The sequence below is a fragment of the Mytilus galloprovincialis genome, chromosome 1 (assembly GCF_965363235.1).
Source record: "Mytilus galloprovincialis chromosome 1, xbMytGall1.hap1.1, whole genome shotgun sequence".
NCBI classification, from domain to species: Eukaryota; Metazoa; Mollusca; class Bivalvia; order Mytilida; family Mytilidae; genus Mytilus; species Mytilus galloprovincialis.
This window is the reverse complement of record NC_134838.1, coordinates 122,095,246-122,118,282: the sequence shown is the minus strand read 5'-3', so window position 1 is coordinate 122,118,282 and position 23,037 is coordinate 122,095,246. Positions and strand designations below refer to the sequence as shown.

The following is a 23,037-nucleotide window of genomic DNA, read 5'->3' as shown; positions in this document are numbered from 1 at the left end:
CTCTGGTTTGCTTTTTTCTCTTGTTTAGTTTGAAGCATATCGTTATTGTATAAATCTATGTAATAATTAAGGGGTTTGCTAGTGTTTATTGTCCTTTAAGTGTTGAAATTGCTAATCTTACAATTTTGAAAAAAAAAGTAACCTACATCCGAAAATAAAGTTACGGACAGTCTGATTATTTTTGACTTATAAGTTACGGACATCTTATGCTTTTTTTTAAAGTTGGCCTTGCACTTAAGTGAAGTTAAAATTAACAAGTTTGTAGTGATGGTAAGTGATTTCTTTATTCTAAAATCCTATCAATATTTACATAGATCATGGAAAACGTTGCAAAAAGTAGATTTCGTATCAACTATCATCTCAACGAGTTTAGAGTCCGCCATCTTGGGCTGTGGGTAACTTAAGTTACCCACGGCCGTTTAAGCACAGTGATTAAGAGGGTAACAGTACAACAAACCACACAAAGCAACTTGCAACTAAAAAAAAAGTTCTTCAAAGACCAGATCAACACAAGGTTCTGATAGCCTGACATGGTACAAGCACAATACTGTGGTTACCAATTTTTTTCGTGGGTTCTACATTGATCTTAATTTCTAAATAAAATTGAGTATGGCAATGGGGAATGTGTCAAAGAGACAACAACCCGACCAAAGAGCAGACAACAGCTGAAGGCCATGATTAATCTTCAATGCAGCGGGGGAAAAAATTCTGCAACTGGGGGCGTGCGTGCTTAACAAAACTAAAAGCTTTCATTTGATACCACAATTACCCAAATATTGTACTTATTGATAAGTTTAAGACAATATGTAGGAACTAAATTTACAGTACCACTTTCTTGTATGTTCTATCTGTCTGTGCTGAGTAAGTGGTGCTATACAAAAAGATATTTTAACCCTTGTCGTGCGGGGGCCGTAATATTACGGCCATACCCACCACCGTTATTTTTGCATCAATGGCGCTCCATACATTTGGAGGTCATCCTAAAGCCATTTAATTCGTAGTGTATGCACGTTTCCTCAATTTGACACTATTGATTGTCATGTTTCTCACTTTTAATATTCATTTTGAGCTCAAATACGAAATTCAAAATTTGATATCGGACAAAATTGGGTTTTTTGGAGGGGTGGGCTTACCTTCGAGGTCTGAAACAGTGGAGGTAAGAGGACTGAAACCTTGACAAATACTGTTAGTCTAAAGGCAAATAATGATTGATCATGTTGATTATCAAAATACACCAAGGAAATGACTACTTCCGGTTGCAAGTCCAGTTAAAGTTCAAAATCGGAAATTTTGTGAATTTTGGTGCAAATGACCTTCTTTACACTGATGATCCAAGATCAGTTTCACTCCGACCTAACAACTTTTGTGATAAAAGTGTTCACTGGGGTCCTCTCTACATGAAAACTACAGATGGATGCATCTATTAGCATCTCTCAGACTTACAGGTCGAGAAAAAGAACGAAAAAGTGTCAAAATTGTCGCTTTTTGCACCTGAGGACTAACATGCATGTAGATAATGGTGTAATTGGGTAATTCAAATGTTGATGTATTTAACAATTATAGTCTTTGTGTTATTGTATATTCTATTTCAGTTTCTTCGTGAAAGTCTAGAAATGAGAAAAGGCCGACACCACCATATTAGACAATCAATATGTTGGAGGTCAAAAATGAAATTTATTCAAGTTTTGGCCTCCCGGAATTACACGGGGAGAATGTTTGTAAATCATACAACCTTAGAGATACAGTTAAATGTATGTACCTCATTTTTTTTTTGCATTCCTTACTTTCTCTCTTTTAAAGGTTGACCAAGGAACCAGGAGATATTGTATACTTTCATCGCTCAGAAAAAATAATTATATTTTATTTTTGTAGAGATTAGAAAAAGTCATGATACAAAGACAACAACAGTATTATGAATTTCGTCGTTTCATCGCCATGAGAGCAAAATACTTCTTTATTGTTCTACTCAGTAATAGACAATATACTGGGAAAATGATGTTTAGCCATCCCAAGGAAACCCTTGAAATGTCTGTAAGTCAGAAAGACATACCAAAAGAAACTGTGTATCAAATATCAATTCAGGAAATTTAGAAATTTTGTGACTATCAACAATTTTTGTTTAAGTTTCAGCTTTCAGTTTGTTTTTAAATTGAACTTAAGCAGGGGAAAAAAATCCTTTTCACTTAAATGATAAATATTTCATCCTTAAAAAGTTCATAGGTTTTTGGTTTTATTTTACGAATAAACCACACAATCAAAGATAGATGAATATGCTCCAGTAAATTGGATGTAATCCCCTGATATTACAACACTCATACCTGATCTTTGCTTTTTTAGTGACTTGCCTTTTATTTAGGGCTATTCCAGAAAAAAATGTAGGGGGGGGTTGGGAGGTTGGAAGGTAGTTTTTGTCAGCACCCGCCACCCAGACAATTGTAATTGAGAATTATAGTGCATTATAGTGTGAAAAGTTGCTCTGATACCCATCACCCATGTATTATTAATACAATGTGCCTTCCAACCCCAACCCCCCTCATACATTTTTTTCTGGAATAGCCCTTATATGATTCTGGCATGATCTTTACAGCCTTTAAAACATGTTAAAAAAGTTCATTTCAAATTTATGAGAATCATAATTAAATTTTGCTTTGTCATTTGGTGTTGTACATTGATTTCTGTTGAATGACCATCAAATCAAATATACTTTGTTTTGACATGAAATCTCATGTTGTTTGTATGCTTATAGTATCTTTTGAATTAATATTTTTTGTTAGTAATTCTAGTGTGCATAGTCCAAAATGTACTTAGCATCTTTCCATTGACTTTGAAGGATAATCATCCTTAAGTTGTCTGTAAGTTAAGGAAAAAAATATGTCTGATGATCCCATGATTGTCATTTTGAGTTCTTGTAAAATGCCTGAATTTTCACTTTCCAACTTTACACCTCATACAAAAGGGAACATGCTTATATGTACATACATATTTAAATATGGAATGTTGCTATAAGGTCAGGTTAAAGTAGGTTCATCCTTTTATATTTTTCTTCTCACAAATTCCCTTAGTAGGTGTAAATCATTGCTATAAATAGGTATTTGGGAAGAGGGTGCCCAACTCAAGAAAACAGATTTGACTTGTTTAATTTTCATAAAATTTGACACAATTAAAAAATTACAAGAAATTTGAAGTACTCAATTCAAAGGAATAGTTTCATTGGATTTTAGCAGTTTGACAAATACTTAATTTTGATCATTGAGAAGCATTTTTATGGGTTAACTCCCTTGTATTCAGTTCCCCCCTTAAGCTAGTTTTGCATCTCATGCATCTTCACCTTTGTACTATTCATTTCATTTTTAAAATGTGCATGCTTTATATCTGACATGTTAGCTGCTTATATGCCATTTGACAAGATTTTTTTTCAAAACAATAAAAACTGAAAGGTTTTAAAAGATTTAATAATTATCAAATTTTTGTTTACCTTCTCTTAGCCGAAGATGAGATTTGGGTATTATCGATGAATTATCAGTTGTGTATATCAGTTGCAAAAATTTTTATAGGGTGTAAGATCTTTTAGTTTGGTCAACCAAACTTGTTAAGGGCATACGATACAGTTACGGGGAAGGTAATGACGTTGCTAACGTAAAATGTTATTTTCGCGACGTCAAACTGTGACATATCGGGAAAAGATGCATTTTTCAACTGATTTCATTTGAAAACGAGTGCATGGACCCCCATTTTTTAAACTGACATTTTGTTTCATTTTGCAGGAAGATTATGTGGACCAAATTTTATAAAACTAAATGGTGCATTTTTTTTAATTTTGATAATTATACAGCAAAAAATTACGTTTTTTTCTCAATTCATGACCATTTGATAGATATGAGTTATTTCTGAACAAAAAATGCATAATTTTTTAGAATACCTATAAAATACAGAAATTACAGATTATTTAAAAAAAAAAACAATTTGTGTTTTTCTTTTAAAACAAAAAAGTTATGTCTTTCTTTCGAAAAAGGAAAATACGGCCACAAATCCGAATTTTGAACAAATATACAAAATTTCGACCTCATTTAACTCAAAAAGTAGCACATGAAGGTATATTTTTTATTACATATTTGATTTAATGAGGTAAAAAATAGCCTATATGCAAATTTTCATCAACTTGTAAATACAGGATCAAAACTGTATCGTATGCCCTTAAAGATAGACAAATTCATATGGTGTTCAGCTGTCTGTACTTACAATCATCTTTGTACATAAATATGTCGCCTACCAATGCTCATCTCCCTGGCATACACACATGGCCCACAGATTCAAGTATGTCTAATTTTAACTTTTGTCATTATGTATGGCTATTAGATTTTAATCTTAATCATCAGATAGATCAAGATTACTTTTCATGCAAGTTCCATGAAAGAGAATTCTCTTATTTCTGTTTATTTAAGAAATGAAATGTGAAATCATTCAGTCTGTTTTGATATTTGATCACAGTTTCTACAGAGATGTTCAAGCAAATTAACAAATGCTGAGAGATATTTCTTCTGATCTCTTGATTATAAAATCTAGTATTGATAGAATACTCTATAGAGGCTTTAAATTTATTTTATGGAGACGTATAAGAAGACAATATCTCCAAGGTCAAACTTCATTTTACTATTTGATAGATCTTAAAATATGTTTTTACATTTTCATGTCTGTTAGGGGAATGGTCAACCTCGTAATCTCAAATATTATTTGTCATCATACAAAACAAGTTATCTGTAACACGACTTAATTATATTTTTCTTAATTTCAAGGATCTACATAAGAAGTTTAGTTATAAATGTCTCTCAGCAACAATTGTATGACATATTTGCCTAAATGTCTCTACCGGAGTATGTCAGTGTGTCAATATTAATCTCTTTAGTTACTTTGAGCACAGTTTGGTGTCGCCACCGTTCCTGACTTCTCATTTATATATTAAACCTTCGTACTTTCTGTATTAACTATTTTATACTTGTATGCACTCTAATAATAACTGATTTTCATTCATCTTTTTAATTATTGTTCACAATGTATTTACAATAATTTGCCTTTCTAACTTTCTAACTTTCGTCAAAAGAAAATCTTTTACCACAACTGCAGTAATACATTATACATTGGATAACAGTTGTTATTTCTTCTTACAGAAAGCTTTAGATGAAAACCAGTTAATATTAGTGTGTTGCATTTCTATATGCCTTTACAAATAGTTTAGTCTGATAACCAATATATGTTTACAGCTGACCAAAAATATTTATATTTGATTGGTCAACAAAAGTGCATTTATGGTATTTATGGGTCTAAATTGAAATCTGTAGATCTGACTTCTTAATAATTTGCAAAATGTAGTTTATATTATACTCTTTTTTCTTTTAAATATAATAAAAAGTATGTGTTACAGGCAAACTACAGGTTGTGCAAAATTGTCAGATTTTGTATCGATTATGCAAGAGTTACCTCCCCTTATATGGTAAAGTTTTAAAGAAATTATTCAAACAACGGATTTTCTTCTGATTTTGATGAAAAGTCTTACAAATAAATCACCTTGTTTTCTCAAAATTTGCACATTTCATTTAAGGTATTGACCTATTGTTAAAAATGTTATTTTACTATCTAAGATGGCAAATCTGAAATTTTCACCAACTGTTAGATAAATAAAGTCTTTATTTGATTCCATCCACTTCACTGTAATCTTTGGATGTCAGACTAAAATTCCTATATGTTTCTACGTTTGTGTTTGGATATACTTCATTTCTGTCATTGTCTGTCAATGTATTAAAGCTTTTTGGTGTCTAGCAGTAGCACATGGCTTTATAAACCAGCTCCATAATTTGCTTAGCAATATAGTACAATTTGTAAACACATCCAATAAAATACACGAAATAGGTGGTATTGTTATGGCAGTAGTAGGGCCAATAAGTAAAATGAATGTTTGGTCAGATTAGTCTATAAGAAACACTTTTGGTACATTATTGATATTTGGCATGCATCTGCAATAGCATCCTAACATCACATTTAAATTAGTTTCGCTTCATAAGTTTTATCTTGCATTGTTATACTGTTAGAAATTTTCACAGTACATGCAGACTGTCCCAGGTGGCACTTTGATTCATTTAATAAAAATGTTTTGAAATATTTTGTAATTAGTTGAAATTCAATTTTGACACCAAGTTTATTGCTGTCCTCTTCAATTTTCTTTGAGCTAAGAAGGTGACCTCCATTGATAATTTTTGGTAGTCATTAAAGACCGTAAGGTAAACTTCATTAGAATCCACTATTGTATCTTGTGCAACATCATATTTCTTAACACCTGAATAATTAAAATTTTAACCATTTTGAATTGAGCCGTGACCTATTTTATTTGATGCAGTGTTATAATCTGTACATAAAATATTGCCATAGTGTACATTAGTGCAAACTTAAGTGAAAGCTGCTAATGTAATCTTGCCTTTCTTAGATGTTCTGACTTCCTCTTGATTGGGAAATGATTATGTTAAATATATTTTGGTTGAGGAATTGTTCTTTAATGTCGTAATACTTTCCATTTCAGTTTAAGCATAATTAATTTTTAAGTGTTTTGTCATCAGACTATTATTAATAAGTTTAATTGTTGAGCAAATCTTTCTCCATTATATATGCATGTACCAGTTTCAGCTTTTTAAACATTTTTTCACTATCTGCTGAATTTTTCTACTCTCATAAATTTATACCACCTATATTTATATATATATTGAAGCATCTTCAAAAACTTTTTAGGTTCAACCTCCAACTGCTGAAGGTGAAATAAACAGAGATATGAGGTCATTGTCGGGTGGAGAAAGGTCGTTTGCCACTGTATGCTTCATTTTAGCACTGTGGGATGCCATGGAGTCACCATTTAGATGTCTTGATGAATTTGATGTGTTTATGGTAAGATAAATTCTTGTCATTCAATAAATGGTGTTTGTAATTTTTAGTCTTTATATGGATCTGATTGTATAAGATTTGACAGATACATGAATTGCTATTTGTTTTAGATCAGATGATATTTTAAAAAGGGGGACGTAAATTATATCGTGAAATATTAATATATATAATACAAACCAGTTTTACTGTCTTGAGGTAGTTAGTATTTTTATAAAAAGTTTGATGTAAGTTATAAATATGTACAGTACAAATAGCATATTTGAGAAACCTAATATTGTTTATTTTCAGGATATGATCAATCGTAGGATATCTATGGATATGATGATGCATGTAGCTCAGTCTCAGAAACATAAACAGTTCATTTTCCTTACACCACAGAACATGAGGTATTATTATGGTCACATGTTCATTATGATGTTAACTATTTGAATTATATTGCAAATTATGACTTACATTCAATCTCATCCTCATTGAACAAGGAAATGTAATGATGTGGATTCTGTACATTCTCTGATCAATGTTTTGGTTTAAGACTGTTTACCATCATTTTTAACCGGATTTTTGTGACAAAAATGTCGGTTATTGATTTGGGGATGTACGGCGGGCGGGCGGGCGGCAATCAAATGTTGTCCGTGCATGAACCGTTCAACCAAAGCTTTTAAAATTTTAATATGTTGTTACTGACAACTAAATGAAGGTCAAGTTCAAAAATGGCGATTTTGACTTTTACCGTTCAGGAGTTATGGTTCTTGAAAGATTGAAAAATGGAGTTTCCAGTCGTGTCCGTGCATTTACGCATGAACTGTTCTACCTAAGCTTCCCAAATTTTAATATGTTGATACTGATGACAAAATGGAGGTCAAGTTCAATAATGGCGATTTTGACTTTTACCGTTCAGGAGTTATGGTTCTTGAAAGATTGAAAAATGGAGTTTCCAGTCGTGTCCGTGCATTTACGCATGAACTGTTCTACCTAAGCTGCCCAAATTTTAATATGTTGATACTGATGACAAAATGGAGGTCAAGTTCAATAATGACGATTTTGACTTTTACCGTTCAGGAGTTATGGTTCTTGAAAGATTGAAAAATGGTGTTTCCAGTCGTGTCCGTGCAATTTCTCATGAACCATTCAACCAAAGCTTTTGAAATTTTATATGTTGTTACTGATGGCAAATTCGAGGTCAAGTTCAATAATGACGATTTTGACTTTTACCGTTCAGGAGTTATGGTTCTTGAAAGATTGTGAAATGGTGTTTCCATTCATGTTGTTGCATTTACTCATGAACCATTCAATCTAAGCTTTTCAAATTTTAAGATGTTGATACTGATGACAAAATGGAGGTCAAATTTGATATTGACGATTTTCACTTTCACCATTCCTCAGTAATGGTTCTTGTGATATTGCCAGGACACAAATAAATATTAATAAATCCGGTTTGCTGTCGTTGTGACAGCCTCTTGTAATTTCTTATATGCTTGTCATGGACCAACTAGAGTAAACTGTTTTCTCTATCCGTTGTCAGTCCACAAAAATGATATTCAGTAACAAACAACGACCACTGAATTACAGGATCCTGACTTGGGACAGCTACATACAAAATATAGAGGGTACACATTTGAGGGTGCCCAACCCTTTTCATAATCTGGGACAGTGATGTTACAATACAACATACAAACAAACTAAGTACAGCTGTTTCTTTTTGGGGTTTTTAGTCTTTTAAAGATTTACTCCATATCTTTTTATTTATAAATCATGAAATAATTCATAGTGTTACTATGCATCAAAAACTTAAGTATGAGAATACATGAAAGCTAGTTTGTAAAATGCAAAGAAATATAAAAGAATAAAATAATTCTTGATGTTTTCATTTACAGTCAACTTGGGATTGCTATTGCTGACCTGCACATCTTTCGAATGCCAGATCCAGACAGAGGACAGGGAACACTGCCATTTGAAAATGTTAATAGACAGCAAGAGGATGAAGATGAGGATTAATATCTCAATGGAAATATCATACTGCGGTCCATAACTGTATTGTTTGATTTTTTCAGAATCAGACAATATTTTATGAAACCAAGAAGTATTCCTAGAGAAAAAGTTTTATTTTTATGCCTCACTTTCTGTACTTTTTAGTAAATCATTCGAAACTTGATTATAATTTTGAAAAGAAACTTTTAGTGCTGTTGTTTTACTTGTGCAGTCTGTTTGTTTTTAAGGAGGCTCGAGGGTGTAAGATCAAACATTTGTTTTTCATTACAAATTGTATTTATTACCATAAGTTGTTGTTACTTTATCATATGGTACAAAAATCATCCAAAAAAATCAATTTGTGTTGGCCACAGATGAATTTTAAAATTAAGTTATCATTGAAAAAGCTCCAAATTATCTCCCTTTGGTGCAAAAATCCAATTTGTTGGCATTAGAATTGAAATATCTTTTTTAACTCATCGGTGACCTATATTTTTTATTATTATTTTCAAATAAGCTGTACTTAAAACAACTATTGTAAAATTTGAGCGATTTCTGTAATTAAGTTATTTTTTTATTTCGATATTACCTCTATATTTCCTATTAGTTCAACAGAAAAAAGGTACCTTTACAAACATGTATGCTTCTTTTGAAGGCAGATTGTGAGTGTAAATGAACGGTGACCCTATTTTTTTATTTCATTTTTATACGACCGCAAAAATTTTAATTTTTCGTCGTGTATTGCTATCACGTTGGCGTCGTCGTCCTGCGTCGTCTTGCGTCGTCGTCGTCCGAATACTTTTAGTTTTCGCACTCTAACTTTAGTAATAGTGAATAGAAATCTATGAAAATTTAACACAAGGTTTATAACCACAAAAGGAAGGTTGGGATTGATTTTGGGAGTTTTGGTCCCAAAATTTTAGGAATTAGGGGCCAAAAAGGGCCCAAATAAGAATTTTCTTGGTTTTCGCACTATAACTTTAGTTTAAGTAAATAGAAATCTATGAAATTTTAACACAAGGTTTATGACCACAAAAGGAAGGTTGGGATTGATTTTGGGTATTTTAGTTCAAACAGTTTAGGAATTAGGGGCCAAAAAAGGGCCCAACTAAGCATTATTCTTGGTTTTCGCACAATAACTTTAGTATAAGTAAATAGAAATCAATGAAATTTAAACACAAGGTTTATGACCACAAATGGAAGGTTGGGATTGATTTTGGGAGTTGAGGTCTGAACAGTTTAGGAATTAGGGGCCAAAAAGGGGCCCAAGTAAGCATTATTCTTGGTTTTCGCACCATAACTTTAGTATAAGTAAATAGAAATCTATGAAATTTTGACACAAGGTTTATGACCACAAAAGGAAGGTTGGGATTGATTTTGGGTATTTTAGATCAAACAGTTTAGGAATTAGGGGCCAAAAAAGGGCCCAAATAAGCATTATTCTTGGTTTTCGCACAATAACTTTAGTATAAGTAAATAGAAATCAATGAAATTTAAACACAAGGTTTATGACCATAAAAGGAAGGTTGGGTTTGATTTTGGGAGTTTTGGTCCCAACAGGTTTTTAGGAATAAGGGGCCCAAAGGGTCCAAAATTAAACTTAGTTTGATTTTAACAAAAATTGAATCCTTGGGGTTCTTTGATATGCTGAATCTAAAAATGTACTTAGATTTTTGATTATTGGCCCAGTTTTCAAGTTGGTCCAAATCGGGGTCCAAAATTAAACTTTGTTTGATTTCATCAAAAATTGAATAATTGGGGTTCTTTGATATGCCAAATCTAACTGTGTATGTAGATTCTTAATTTTTAGTCCCGTTTTCAAATTGGTCTACATTAAATACCAAAGGGTCCAAAATTAAACTAAGTTTGATTTTTATAAAAATTGAATTCTTTGGCTTTTTTGATATGCTGAATTTAATCATGTACTTAGATTTTTGATTATGGGCCCAGTTTTCAGGTTGGTTCAAATCAGGATCCAAAATTATCATATTAAGTATTGTGCAATAGCAAGAAATTTTCAATTGCACAGTATTCAGCAATAGCAAGAAATCTTCAATTGCACAGTATTGTGCAATAGCAAAAAATGTTCAATTGCACAGTATTGTGCAAAAGCAAGAAATCTTCAATTGCACAGTATTGTGCAATAGCAAATATTTTCAATTGCACAGTATTGCTCAATAGCAAGAAATATCTAATTGCACAATATTGTGCAATAGCAAGAAATTTTCAATTGATTGGAGTTATCTTTCTTTGTCCAGAAAAGTAGTTGAATCAACTTAAATCATTGTTTTATACAATGCACAATGTATATTCACTTTTACCACCAACTGATAAATTAAAACACTCTTTACCATTCAGTGATAACAAGCACTTTTTGTTACATTTTAATATGTTATGATGTATTTAAATGAATAGTTATTGTTGCAAACTCCATTAGAAATTTGAATTGAGATCAGTTTTGAAAAAAGTGAAAGGGGGATGTGAAAAAAAATGGTGGTGGGGGGGGGGGGTTAATTTTTCTCATTTCAGATTTCATAAATAAAAAGAAAATTTCTTCAAATATTTTTTTGAGAGGATTAATATTCAACAGCATAGTGATTGCTTAAAGACAAAAAAATTATTTTAAGTTCATTAGACCACATTCATTCTGTGTCCAAAACCTATGCTGTGTCAACTATTTAATCACAATCTAAATTTAGAGCTGAATCCAGCTTGAATGTTGTGTCCATACTTGCCCCAACTGTTCGGGGTTCAACCTATGCGGTCGTATAAAGCTGTGCCCTGCGGAGCATCTGGTTCTTATCAGTATAAAGTTCATTTATAGAAAAATATAGCGAAATCCTATATTAAATAAAAAATTTGATTTAGACCCGTGAGCCCCTTTAAATGGAAACAAACAAGAAACCACTAGATATTATTGAACTTGATGTGCAGTGTTGATCTTGATCACATCTGAAAATTGTAGTCTGATATGGAAGAAATTGGATAAAAGCAGCTGTTAGAAAATATTACTATAGAAACAGTTTACCAAGTCTTGCAACGAATCTTCTTTCTACGCAATATAACGTTACTTTAACAATATCGTTTTATTTGAATTAAGTGATTTAATTGAGAAGTATGTCATCTATTGTCCACTTAATTGTTCACGGAAACAAAGCAGTCAAGTATATTCAGCTTTAAAAATGAATAAAATACTTTTTTCATTTTTTTATTAGAAATTTGAAATGCTGAAAATAAAAATTAATTTGTCAATAGAAAAACAGTCTAATAAGAGAGTGACAAAACTGTACAGTTAAACAATGCTTTGATATTTAATTTTTATTTCAAACTCAATAATTGTTTCTAAACATCAATCCATGAGCTATGTAAAGGCTGATGGAGTTAAAAATATGAAGTTGTATCAGTTTTTATCATAAACTTAATAAGTTATAATGCCATCCTAATGGTAGGGTTGTTTTTCATGTTCCTTCATTTTAAATCATATAATGGGACCAAACATCAAACATACGTTGTAGGGGAATAATGATATTGTTACATGTATATACAATGAAAAGTTCATGTATAAATACAAATCAAATTATGGTAAAAACAAATAATTTTTAACAATTTAAAATCGCAGTTCTTAAAAGAATATATGAAGAATGATTTCATTTTATCAATCATTAATTTTTGGGGGTAAAAGTTGTGTGTGTGTGATTTGTTTTTAAGTAGTAAAACTATGTATTTAACTTAATTTACTCGACCTTGTAAACACTTGAGTGGTCAAGTGTTTTGTTAATCTAGTCAAAAATGATGTCTTAGTATTATTATAATATGTGAAGAGTGCTTTTGTATAGTTATTGTCATTTTTTGTCATTTAAGTAAGGAAAAACAATATTAACTGACAATGCAGTTGTTGAAGTTTCTTTGTAACTGATGTTTCTGTTTACATAGCCATATTGAAGATGTTTTAAGATTTCTAGACTCAACTATGACTTAGCATAACAATGTTCCGAACTTTCCAACGCCCAGTTACATATTTAGAACTATCATCAAAAGAAAGTGCAATAATCTATAAAACTAAAATAAAGTGTGTTTAATTAATACCAATTTAAATTGTCTCATTAGGATTTGTGCTGTTGAAATTTGTTTTAAAGTTCTTTATATGAAAGATGACCAGTTTTGATATCTTCATAAAAAGACATGTACTTTTGTTATTAACAGTTATTAACCAATGTAACATCACCATATACATTTTAAGTCATCTTTGTTATCAATTGTTTTACTTGTGTTCAATAGTGCCTTTAAAAATTGTGCTGTTAATAAATTGTTTACTTTGACATTTACTTTGTTGTGTCTTGTGTACAAGTTATAATGCATATGAATATCGATGTCTGATACCATAAATATTCAAGAAAAACATATAATTTAAATTAAAAAAGCTGCAGAAAGAATTGCATATTGCATGAATATATCTGTTATATCTGCAATTTTAACTCCAATTCTTTATGTTGAATACAATTTCTGAAGTGTTTAATTGTATGTTCACATGGAAATTGAAAGTATCATTCAAACCCTCACAAGCATTTGATTAGATCCAGAAGTCTTCAATATTAAGGACACTGCGACCTACATTTCTTTCTTGAGCAACATTGATTTTAATTTAAGGGGCACTAGCTATGAGATACATTAAAAATCTAAAGTATGATTTTTTTGGTTACATCATTAATGAACATGAAATAGTGAAATAATTATTCGCTTTAAGCAGCTAGAATCAGTGTTTTCCATAGCCTATTCATGCATTGCAGTACCGCTGCGCATAAAATTTCAGCCGCCATGCGTTTATCATAGCCGCAATGCATCCTGCTATGTGTGAATTTTTTTATTATCTTATAATATGAAGTGACAAGTGATAAAACTCTACAGGTGTTTAAACTCACTGGACTGATAATTGATCATAATTAGATGCAACACTCTGATTTTACAACCACGTTGATTAGATAAAACAACATTCAAGACTTCGATTACATAATAGAAATTGGGAGTTTAAATGATAAATATTATAGCCAGACACAGCTTTCAAATATCCTTCCGTGAAAAATAAAAAGTAAACCTTTTGCAGTATAAATTTTTTTCGTTTAGAAATTGTAAGTTTGACATCTTTAATTTATTGAAATATTTATATCAAACCCAGTTGAATAGTTGTAACAAGAATACACATCATTGGGTTGAAACATGATGTAACTTTGACCTTTGTAGCAGAGTTCAAAAAATTTATGGGTCACTGAATATTTATCGTCTGTTGTTTTGATGTCAAAGATTATTTTATTTTTAAAACTGATCTTTCAAACTAGTTTTAATCCAGCAGAAATTAAAAACAGTGCTTGACTGTACCTTAAGTTGAATATCTATATCCAAATTAAATTAATTAAAGCTGTATTCCATGATCACAAATTGAATGCTTTGTTTGCAACTGAAAGCCATGTGCTTTTTGGCAGGAAAATTCAGCAAACCCCCTTTGTAACAGGAAACAGTTACATTTCATGGTTATTTATAGACAGTAATAATTTCATTATCATTTTGAAATAAATAATCTACATCTAGGGGTATGGAAAAGAGGGGGGGGGCTGGTTTTTTTTTTAGTTGTTTTTTTTCATAATATTACAAATATAAGTTAACCAGTCTGAAAATACATGGTTAAATGGATTTAAAATTCTGTTAAAATTCAATGTGGTTTTTTAATGCCTTTATTTAATAAAGGCATTAAAAAACCACATTGAATTTTTAACAGAATTTTAATAAAGGCATTAAAAAACCACATTGAATTTTTAACAGAATTTTAAATCCATTTAACCATGTATTTTCAAATAATATTTCCATCATAATCAGAAACAAGCTACATGCATGTTTAAGGTATTTCAAACATATATTATTGGCTTTTATATAAGAACATTCAAGACTATTAATAAGTATGTACCTGTAGTAAAACAAAATTAACCTGGTAGAGCAAAAAATAATTCTACAGGGCCCTTGAAAAAAACTTTTGGATCCAGGCTGGCCTTTGCAGAAAATGTTAAGTATTGTTCCTGACTGTATTGCAGATTTATATGAAGTTTTTAAACTGACATGCACAATTCATTTCACTAGTGTAACAAAAATAAGTCTATGAAACAATGCTGCGCTCCACATTGCAAATTCACATTACACCCACCATGCATCAAAATGTTTTTAGGGAAGCCACTGGCTAGAATGGTTCAATTTTGTCAAATTAAGCAAAGAAACATTGATAATGAATTATTCAACCTCATTAAATCCATATTCATGTGAACTTCAATTTAACCCCTAGCTAGAGATAGAATAACACATGCATTGTCTGTGTACAGTTATCAAAAGACCAAGAATGTCAACATTGAAAGTGAAATAAAGGTAAATCATTCGATTGACTGCTTCAATCTACAAAAAAATCATTCTTATAAGGTAAAAACAAAGATAAACATATTTCTAATCTATAATATAAAATTAAACAGACCTATAAAAATCCAGTTGCACGAGTTGCTTAATCTATTTATTTCTATTTATATGTTTACATCGCTTATATGGTCAACAGAAGTCAATTTGATAATTAATTAGATGGCATCTAGACCAAAATCCACACAAAACGAAGCTACATATTATCGAGACTGCCCTGTAAATTGTTTATTTTAGACTTTTGATGGTTTGTATAAATGTTTTACATTGTTATTAATAATATATGAGAATTTGAGTCTAATCGGTGAACATGAATGTGACAGCTAGTGCCCCTTTAACTTCCATTGCCCTCTTCACACTTAATAATGATAAATTCTTCTTTTGGTCCTTTGATGTCACTGGAAGCTTGGAAAGAGTCATTAGATTGGTCAGAAATCACACTGTCTTCATTTGAACCCTGTACTACTATACTTGTGGATTTGCGCTTACTTAAACGTGATGGCAAAATAGACGCTGAGGCCACAATACCACCTAAAATAGAATAACTTTATATTTAAATAACATGGTTAACAAGCATACAGGTACATGTATGAGTCATTCTATCAAGACAAAGTGTACAAAGTGCAAGTAGCTGTCTGGATTTATTTTATTCACCATTTAAAAAAAAAACTATGTAACAAAAATACATTGAAAGGATGAGATATTAGTGACAAGATAAACCTGGCATTATATGTACATACATGTTTCCATTAGATTGTTCTTGTACATCTTGTGAAAGACTATCCAATAACACTATTACACTTACACAATTATTAATCAGAAGCCATTTAACTGACCTTCTTTTGCCAGCTTTTTCACCTCTTTTCTGCTGTTTGCAAACCAATTCAGAATCATATGAGCTGTCACCTTTTCCTTTTCATATAATGGCCTAGCTCCTACAATACAAAATATATCCTGTAAAATCTTGATTAAGATTAAGAGGATGAGAGGCTGACATGTTACCAACATCACAAAAGCACAATGCTAGGAACTTCTTTAAATATAAGTCATTAGGTCCACCAATGGTCAAATACCATACATGTATGATACATTGGTCACTTTTATTGAATTCATGGATAAGCTTATGTCATGTGCTTTATGATCAAAACAATCTTATGATTTCCTAATATTTTTGAGCAAATTTGTAAGTATCTTCAAAAATAAATTCAATTTGTTCAAATTTAAAAGCAAGTTTGGTTTTTTTTCAATTGTTTTTACAGGGGTGTTTATATAATTTGACTACCCATTGTTGGTCTTCCCTTTTAGCCTTGCATTTAGATAAATCTAATATGTTTTGTGTACTTGAAGTATCTTATTCTAATGTTTTAAAGACAATTAGAAAATGAAATATTTAACCAGTCATATGCCACACTTCCTGCATAGGATAAAAGATTGCAGATTGTGATGCTATCTAAAATGGGTAAACGGACAGAAAGTCACAGGACAAAAAGTCACAGGACATAAAGTCACAAATTTGATAGGACAAAAAGTCACAAATAAATTTTTGACAATTGTTTAAATATATTTTGATATGTTTTCTTTTTGTTACATATATTCACATTTTAGTTAGGGAAATTGCTTATAAACCTTGAAAAATGAAAATGTATTAAATTTTAATCACGAAAAGGATATATTTATTGGCAAAATGAAGCCATTTAAGTGCCAAGCCACTATTGACATTTTGTTTTCATAACAATCAAGACAATTATGTGATGATTATTGATATTTATTGAATACATTTTAACAACAAAGGTGCTTCATATATGATACTTAAAGAAAAATACAAAAAAAATAATTTCAAAATAAGTTTTTTCATGTTCAAAGAAAAATTATCTCAAAACAGAATTGTGACTTTTTGTCCTGTGACTTTTTGTCCGTGACTTTTTGTCCTGTGACTTTCTGTCCTACATTCTCTAAAATGATATTCCTATAGATTTTGTAAGGACTGTGGTGTTATAATTTCTAGAACAAGGTGGTATTTCAAAATTCACCATTTACCAGGTTGCTGTATGACATTTGTGGGAAGGACACTGCAATAGAAGAACAAGATATGTGATTGTTTATTTCATTGTCTTCGAAAGGTCATGATGAACTTTAACTTAAGGTAAGCTTTACATTAGAGTCCATGTGCCAGTGATCTTTGTGTTCTTTGTTTTTATACGACCGCAAAATTTGAAAAATTTTTCGTCGTATATTGCTATCACGTTGGCGTCGGCGTCGTCGTCCGTCGTCCGAATACTTTTAGTTTTCGCACTCTAACTTTAGTAAAAGTGAATGGAAATCTATGAAATTTTAACACAAGGTTTATGACCACAAAAGGAAGGTTGGTATTGATTTTGGGAGTTTTGGTCCCAACATTTTAGGAATTAGGGGCCAAAAAGGGCCCAAATAAGCATTTTCTTGGTTTTTGCACTATAACTTTAGTTTAAGTTAATAGAAATCTATGAAATTTTGACACAAGGTTTATGACCACAAAAGAACGGTTGGGATTGATTTTGGGAGTTTTGGTTTCAACAGTTTAGGAATTAGGGGCCAAAAAAGGGCCCAAATAAGCATTATTCTTGGTTTTCGCACAATAACTTTAGTTTAAGTAAATAGAAATCAATGAAATTTAAACACAATGTTAATGACTACAAAAGGAAGGTTGGTATTGATTTTGGGAGTTTAGGTCCCAACAGTTTAGGAATTAGGGGCCAAAAAGGGACCCAAATAAGCATTTTTCTTGGTTTTCGCACCATAACGTTAGTATAAGTAAATAGAAATCTATGAAATTTAAACACAAGGTTTATGACCATAAAAGGAAGGTTGGTATTGATTTTGGGAGTTTTGGTCCCAACAGAATAAGGGGCCCAAAGGGTCCAAAATTAAACTTTGTTTGATTTCATCAAAATTGAATAATTGAGGTTCTTTGATATGCCGAATCTAACTGTCATGACTGTGTATGTAGAGGTTCTTAACTTTTGGTCCCGTTTTCAAATTGGTCTACATTAAGGTCCAAAGGGTCCAAAATTAAACTTAGTTTGATTTTGACAACAAATGAATGAAATCAGTTAGGTTCTTTGATATGCTGAATCTAAAAATGTACTTAGATTCTTGATTATTGGCCCAGTTTTCAAGTTGGTCCAAATCGGGGTCCAAAATTAAACTTTGTTTGATTTCATCAAAAATTGAATAAATGGGGTTCTTTGATATACCAAATCTAACTGTGTATGTAGATTCTTCATTTTTGGTCCTGTTTTCAAATTGGTCTACACTAAAGTCCAAAGGGTCCAAAATTAAACTTAGTCTGATTTTAACAAAAATTGAAATCTTGGGGTTCTTTGATATGCTGAATCCAAAAATGTACTTAGATTTTTTATTATGGGCCCAGTTTTCAAGTTGGTCCAAATCAGGATCTAAAATTATTATATTAAGTATTGTGCAATAGCAAGTCTTTTCAATTGCACAGTATTGCACAATGGCAAGAAATATCTAATTGCACAATATTGTGGAATAGCAAATTTTTTTTTAATTAGAGTTATCTTTCTTTGTCCAGAATAGTAAGCAAGAAATATCTAATTGCAAAATATTGTGCAATAGCAAGATTTTTTTTTAATTGGAGTTATCTTTCTTTGTCCAGAATCAACTTAAATCTTTGTTATATACAATATACAATGTATATTCACTTTTTACTACCAACTGATAAATTAAAATAATCTTTACCATTCAGTGATAACAAGCAGTTTTTTTACATCTTAATATTTTATGATGTATTTAAATGAGTAGTTATTGTTGCAAACTCCATTAGAAATTTTAATTGAGATTAGTTTTGGAATAAGGGAAAGGGGGATGTGATTAAAAAAATTGGGTTCAATTTTTCTCATTTGAAATTTCATAAATAAAAAAGAAAATTTCTTCAAACATTTTTTTGAGAGGATTAATATTCAACAGCATAGTGAATTGCTCTAAGAGAAAACAAAAATTTTAAGTTCATTAGAACACATTCATTCTGTGTCAGAAACCTATGCTGTGTCAACTATTTAATCACAATCCAAATTTAGAGCTGAATCCAGCTTGAATGTTGTGTCCATACTTGCCCCAACCGTTCAGGGTTCAACCTCTGCGGTCGTATAAAGCTACGCCCTGCGGAGCATCTGGTTAGGCCTTAAATACTTCCTCAAATCATTTTAAACAGGATCAAATCTAGCCATTTGTTGAAATTAATCCGAACAATGGATTATCATTTAAATAGCGAAATGAAGGCCAAATCTTGAGAATTTGGTTCGTGGTATAGACATGTTAAATCTGTTTAGAAAAAAAAAAGAGATGAGCTGCCTCCCCTTCCCAGCAATTTTCATTTAAAAAATGTAAGTGTATTTCAATGTTTTTTTTATGATAATCTTTGGTACCTCTAAGTATTCTAATGTTTCTCATAGCAGAATTTGAACGTTGCCCCCTTGATATTTTGTTTATGCAAGAAAATGAAACTTGTAAGTAGACCGTGAATAAGTAAAATTGTGAATTACCATCATTACTTATAGCCAGATTACACGTATCAGCTATGGCTTCTCTCTGTTCATATGATGGATATGGATTATCTTTAAAGAAAGCTTCCAGAATTTCTAAATGTCTTTCCCTGAAGGTGAATCTTTCTCGTCTTTGGTATGAAATTGTAAGTTCCTGACCATCTGGCATTATCACTGTTTGGCCTAGTGTGGGTGTACAAGTACTTACAAATAAATAAAATCTACATCAAACAGTGACTAATACATGAATTAATGTAATACATTTACTTAAGGACTGGAATGAAAGCTGCATAGTTCATGCAGATTCTATTCACAATTTAAAAAAAAATAATAAAGAGGTTTCATTATTATTTTATAAATCATTTAAGAAAGATGAAATGGGATTAAGTAAACTTCAGTTGTGAAAAATATACTTAATAATGAATTACTCCAATTACAGACGAAGATTTATGATTTTTTTGAAAAAAACAATTACGTTTTTAAACTGAAAATGTGTAATCGGAGATGGCTATTTGTTAGGAGCACTCAAGCTTCCCCCACCAATCAAAACTATCTAATGTAAATCTTTACCCAATCTTTTCTTTTACTGCACTCTCTATTAACTCAACAACATCATGTTTTGAATCCATTTCTATCAAATCTACTTTTTCTGTTGTTTTTTGCTTTTTGTTTGGAACAGACACTGTGCTGTAATTGTTCAATGCATTAATTGTTGCTGACTGGATAGATTGAGGGTTTAATTCCCCTGATATAGTTTTATTTACAGTCGAACTCGCATTGGCAAATTTAGAATTTTGACATCTTTCTATCCTTTCAACTAGATTGTTCTCAATTCTGGAATTGTTACATGTATACTGTGAAGCTTTATAGTTTCTTGTATCCTTATTAAAGTGGTCATTATCATCCATTGAAAGATCTATAGTGGAACAAGACAGATTTGTTAACTTCTTATTAGCTTGCTGGGATGCAGTTCTGGATAACTGTTTATTTGTATCATGTGATGATGAATTTATCATGTGATGATCAGCTGATTCATGTGTGTTTTGCCTAGTCGTAGATTGACTAACTGATGGTGACAATACATGTAGATCATGTTGATGAGTTCTAGTATGTGGATTTTGTTTGGCACCTTTGATCACTGGTACATCAAATAAAGAACCTAGTTCTCCATCAATTCTGTCTAAAGAATCAAAAGCTTCTATAACTTGCTGTTTAGTTATTCCACTGTTACGAAGTCTACGGATAAGCTCTATCTGTTCTATAGAAAACATGTTGATTGACCCATTCAGAATACCAGGCATTATCTGTAAAGCAAGTGGAAGGAAATGGTCATTGTATTAAGAGAACAGGGAGATATAACTATTGTAAACTATTCTTTCAAGTGTTATACTTTTGCAGCGGCAGATCCAGGGGGAGGGTTTACGGGTGTTGGAACCCCTCCCCTTTTTTTTTAGACGATCAATGCATTTGAATGGGGACATAAAGTTGGACCCCCCCTTTTTGTCCTGGGTTGGGAACCCCCTTTTTAAAATGGCTAGATCTGCCCCTGTTTTGAATAGATATATTGAATACTCAGTATGCATGAAATATACACTTATGACCTTCGTTTATTTGTGACCATTGGCTATCCCTTTAAAACACAAAATTGTCAAAAAAATGCTGATGACAATATATAGACTTCCCAAGGCCTTATTGTACCATGGTGCTTTCAGAATACATGCAGATTTCAATTTTTAAAAAAGTTATGAAAAAATGTGGTGCTTTAATCTTTAATTTAGTAAATTTCTAAAGATCATTATAAACATTAAAAAATCACAGTAAAATAGCGAAAATAAACTTCAAATACAAAAATAAAAGAATGTCAGATTTATTATACTTTTATTTACTAGGGGAGATAACTCGAATAATTTGGTTTTATAATAAAAACATAAGTACATAGTGTAATCCTCGTGTTATCATGAAGCCACATGTAGATGAATACATTTTTTGTTTTTGTTTTCAGAACAACTTAAAGTACATAAAGACGCAAACTGATGAATGTCAAACACTTGCCTGTCTAACTAGTTCACTATATCCAGCTGGCAAATTATTATTCATTGAAGGATTTGTTTCCACTTCAAAATACTCTTGTTGAAGGCAGACATGCAATACAATGTAGATGTTAATATTTTTTCATGTACATGTTCAGATTAATCTTTTACAGATTTTTTTGTTTTTCAATTTAAATTTTATTAGGATTTTTCTTCAACATAATGACATAATATACAATGTAATAAATATTATGCAATAATGAAATTAGTCATGAACTATTTAATTATCAAGAAAAAATTGCAGATGAGATGATATTTGTTAATAGTTGAAACATCTTGGATGGGGTGAAAAATCAAATGTTTCTATAATATATTGTAAAATCCCCAATTTATGCCAGACTATCAAAAAAGGTCATTATCCTAAATACTATCTTTGGGCTGTATGGTCTATCATTACTTTCCAAACTGACAACACTGATTAAGCATTGTTTGTTAGATCCTGTATAAATGTACAAATGTATAATTGGAAAAAATTCTTTATACTTAAAAAGTTAACAAAATAGAGTCACTGTGGTTTTAGACCTCTGGTGAATGTAAATTTATATATTACAAAATTAAGATTAAAATCGAATACAAATGTGTACTTCAAACAATTAGCGTTAAATTCATAGAATTGACACTAGACACCAGAAGAACACCAATGTGTTGATACCTTAGCTTGAATAGGGTTAACAGCTCTCAATTTAACAAACCTTTGCTTACCTAGTCATGTTGGTTAAAAAGGTTAAACAAGTTACTGAAATGTTTTTGTCAACTTCTGTCTAAAGTTCTTACTCTTCATTTTACCATTCTGCTATTGTTTTAAAATTATTTCTTTTGACAAGAAAGTTTTTAATTACGAAGTATCATACCTATAATAAATGAAGCACATTTGATTTAATACAAATATTGTTAAGAATTAATTATAGATTGTTAAATGAAAGTAAATGTACTAAGACTGACAATTTTTTTTATTGATATTACGCCTAACTACGTTTACCAATCTATTAAGTATTTTTAACAGTATGCTTATTTAAAATGCAGTAAAATTAAAAATTAATAAACGTATATTCAAGTTTGAGTGA

The 23,037-nt window shown here is 31.0% G+C and overlaps 2 protein-coding genes across 7 annotated transcripts in view; one reads left to right on the top strand and one right to left on the bottom strand.

Moving 5' to 3' along the window:
* LOC143056217 (structural maintenance of chromosomes protein 6-like) overlaps positions 1 to 13,213 on the top strand; it is a 42,185-nt gene extending 28,972 nt beyond the window's left edge. For 2 of the 3 annotated variants that reach the window (XM_076229316.1, XM_076229300.1), the window contains exons 23-26: positions 1,873 to 2,031; positions 6,775 to 6,927; positions 7,213 to 7,310; positions 8,799 to 13,213. In XM_076229316.1, the coding sequence (XP_076085431.1) occupies positions 1,873 to 2,031; positions 6,775 to 6,927; positions 7,213 to 7,310; positions 8,799 to 8,919 (531 nt within the window). In that variant the 3' untranslated portion in view covers positions 8,920 to 13,213. Of the gene's footprint in view, positions 1 to 1,592; positions 1,752 to 1,872; positions 2,032 to 6,774; positions 6,928 to 7,212; positions 7,311 to 8,798 lie in introns of all 3 variants that reach the window. The other variant, XM_076229308.1, reaches the window with a different exon arrangement.
* A 2,201-nt stretch (positions 13,214 to 15,414) lies between these two features.
* LOC143056238 (homeobox-containing protein 1-like) lies at positions 15,415 to 22,708 on the bottom strand. Of its 4 annotated transcripts, XM_076229327.1 has the most exons (6): positions 22,626 to 22,661; positions 21,936 to 22,009; positions 20,454 to 21,187; positions 19,884 to 20,086; positions 16,176 to 16,274; positions 15,415 to 15,870 (listed from the first exon to the last, which is right to left on the bottom strand). In XM_076229327.1, exons 2-6 carry the CDS (start codon positions 21,978 to 21,980, stop codon positions 15,674 to 15,676), a joined length of 1,278 nt encoding a protein of 425 aa, XP_076085442.1. In that variant the 5' UTR covers positions 21,981 to 22,009; positions 22,626 to 22,661; the 3' UTR covers positions 15,415 to 15,673. The 4 variants fall into 4 exon arrangements, with proteins under 4 accessions (XP_076085442.1, XP_076085447.1, XP_076085453.1 ...); XM_076229332.1 differs by lacking the exons at positions 21,936 to 22,009; positions 22,626 to 22,661 and adding an exon at positions 22,676 to 22,708; XM_076229338.1 differs by lacking the exon at positions 21,936 to 22,009 and having other exon boundaries at positions 22,626 to 22,673.
* Positions 22,709 to 23,037: the final 329 nt, after the last annotated feature.

What these genes read in the sequence shown, in the direction of transcription:
- LOC143056238 (XM_076229327.1), bottom strand. Translation starts at nt 21,980, where the DNA reads ATGAATAATAATTTGCCAGCTGGATATAGTGAACTAGTTAGACAG. An exon ending in ATAGTGAACTAGTTAGACAG is followed by an intron (nt 21,188 to 21,935) that starts GCAAGTGTTTGA and finishes CTTGCTTTACAG; the next exon opens with ATAATGCCTGGTATTCTGAA. An exon ending in TCTGGCTATAAGTAATGATG is followed by an intron (nt 16,275 to 19,883) that starts GTAATTCACAAT and finishes TTTGTATTGTAG; the next exon opens with GAGCTAGGCCATTATATGAA.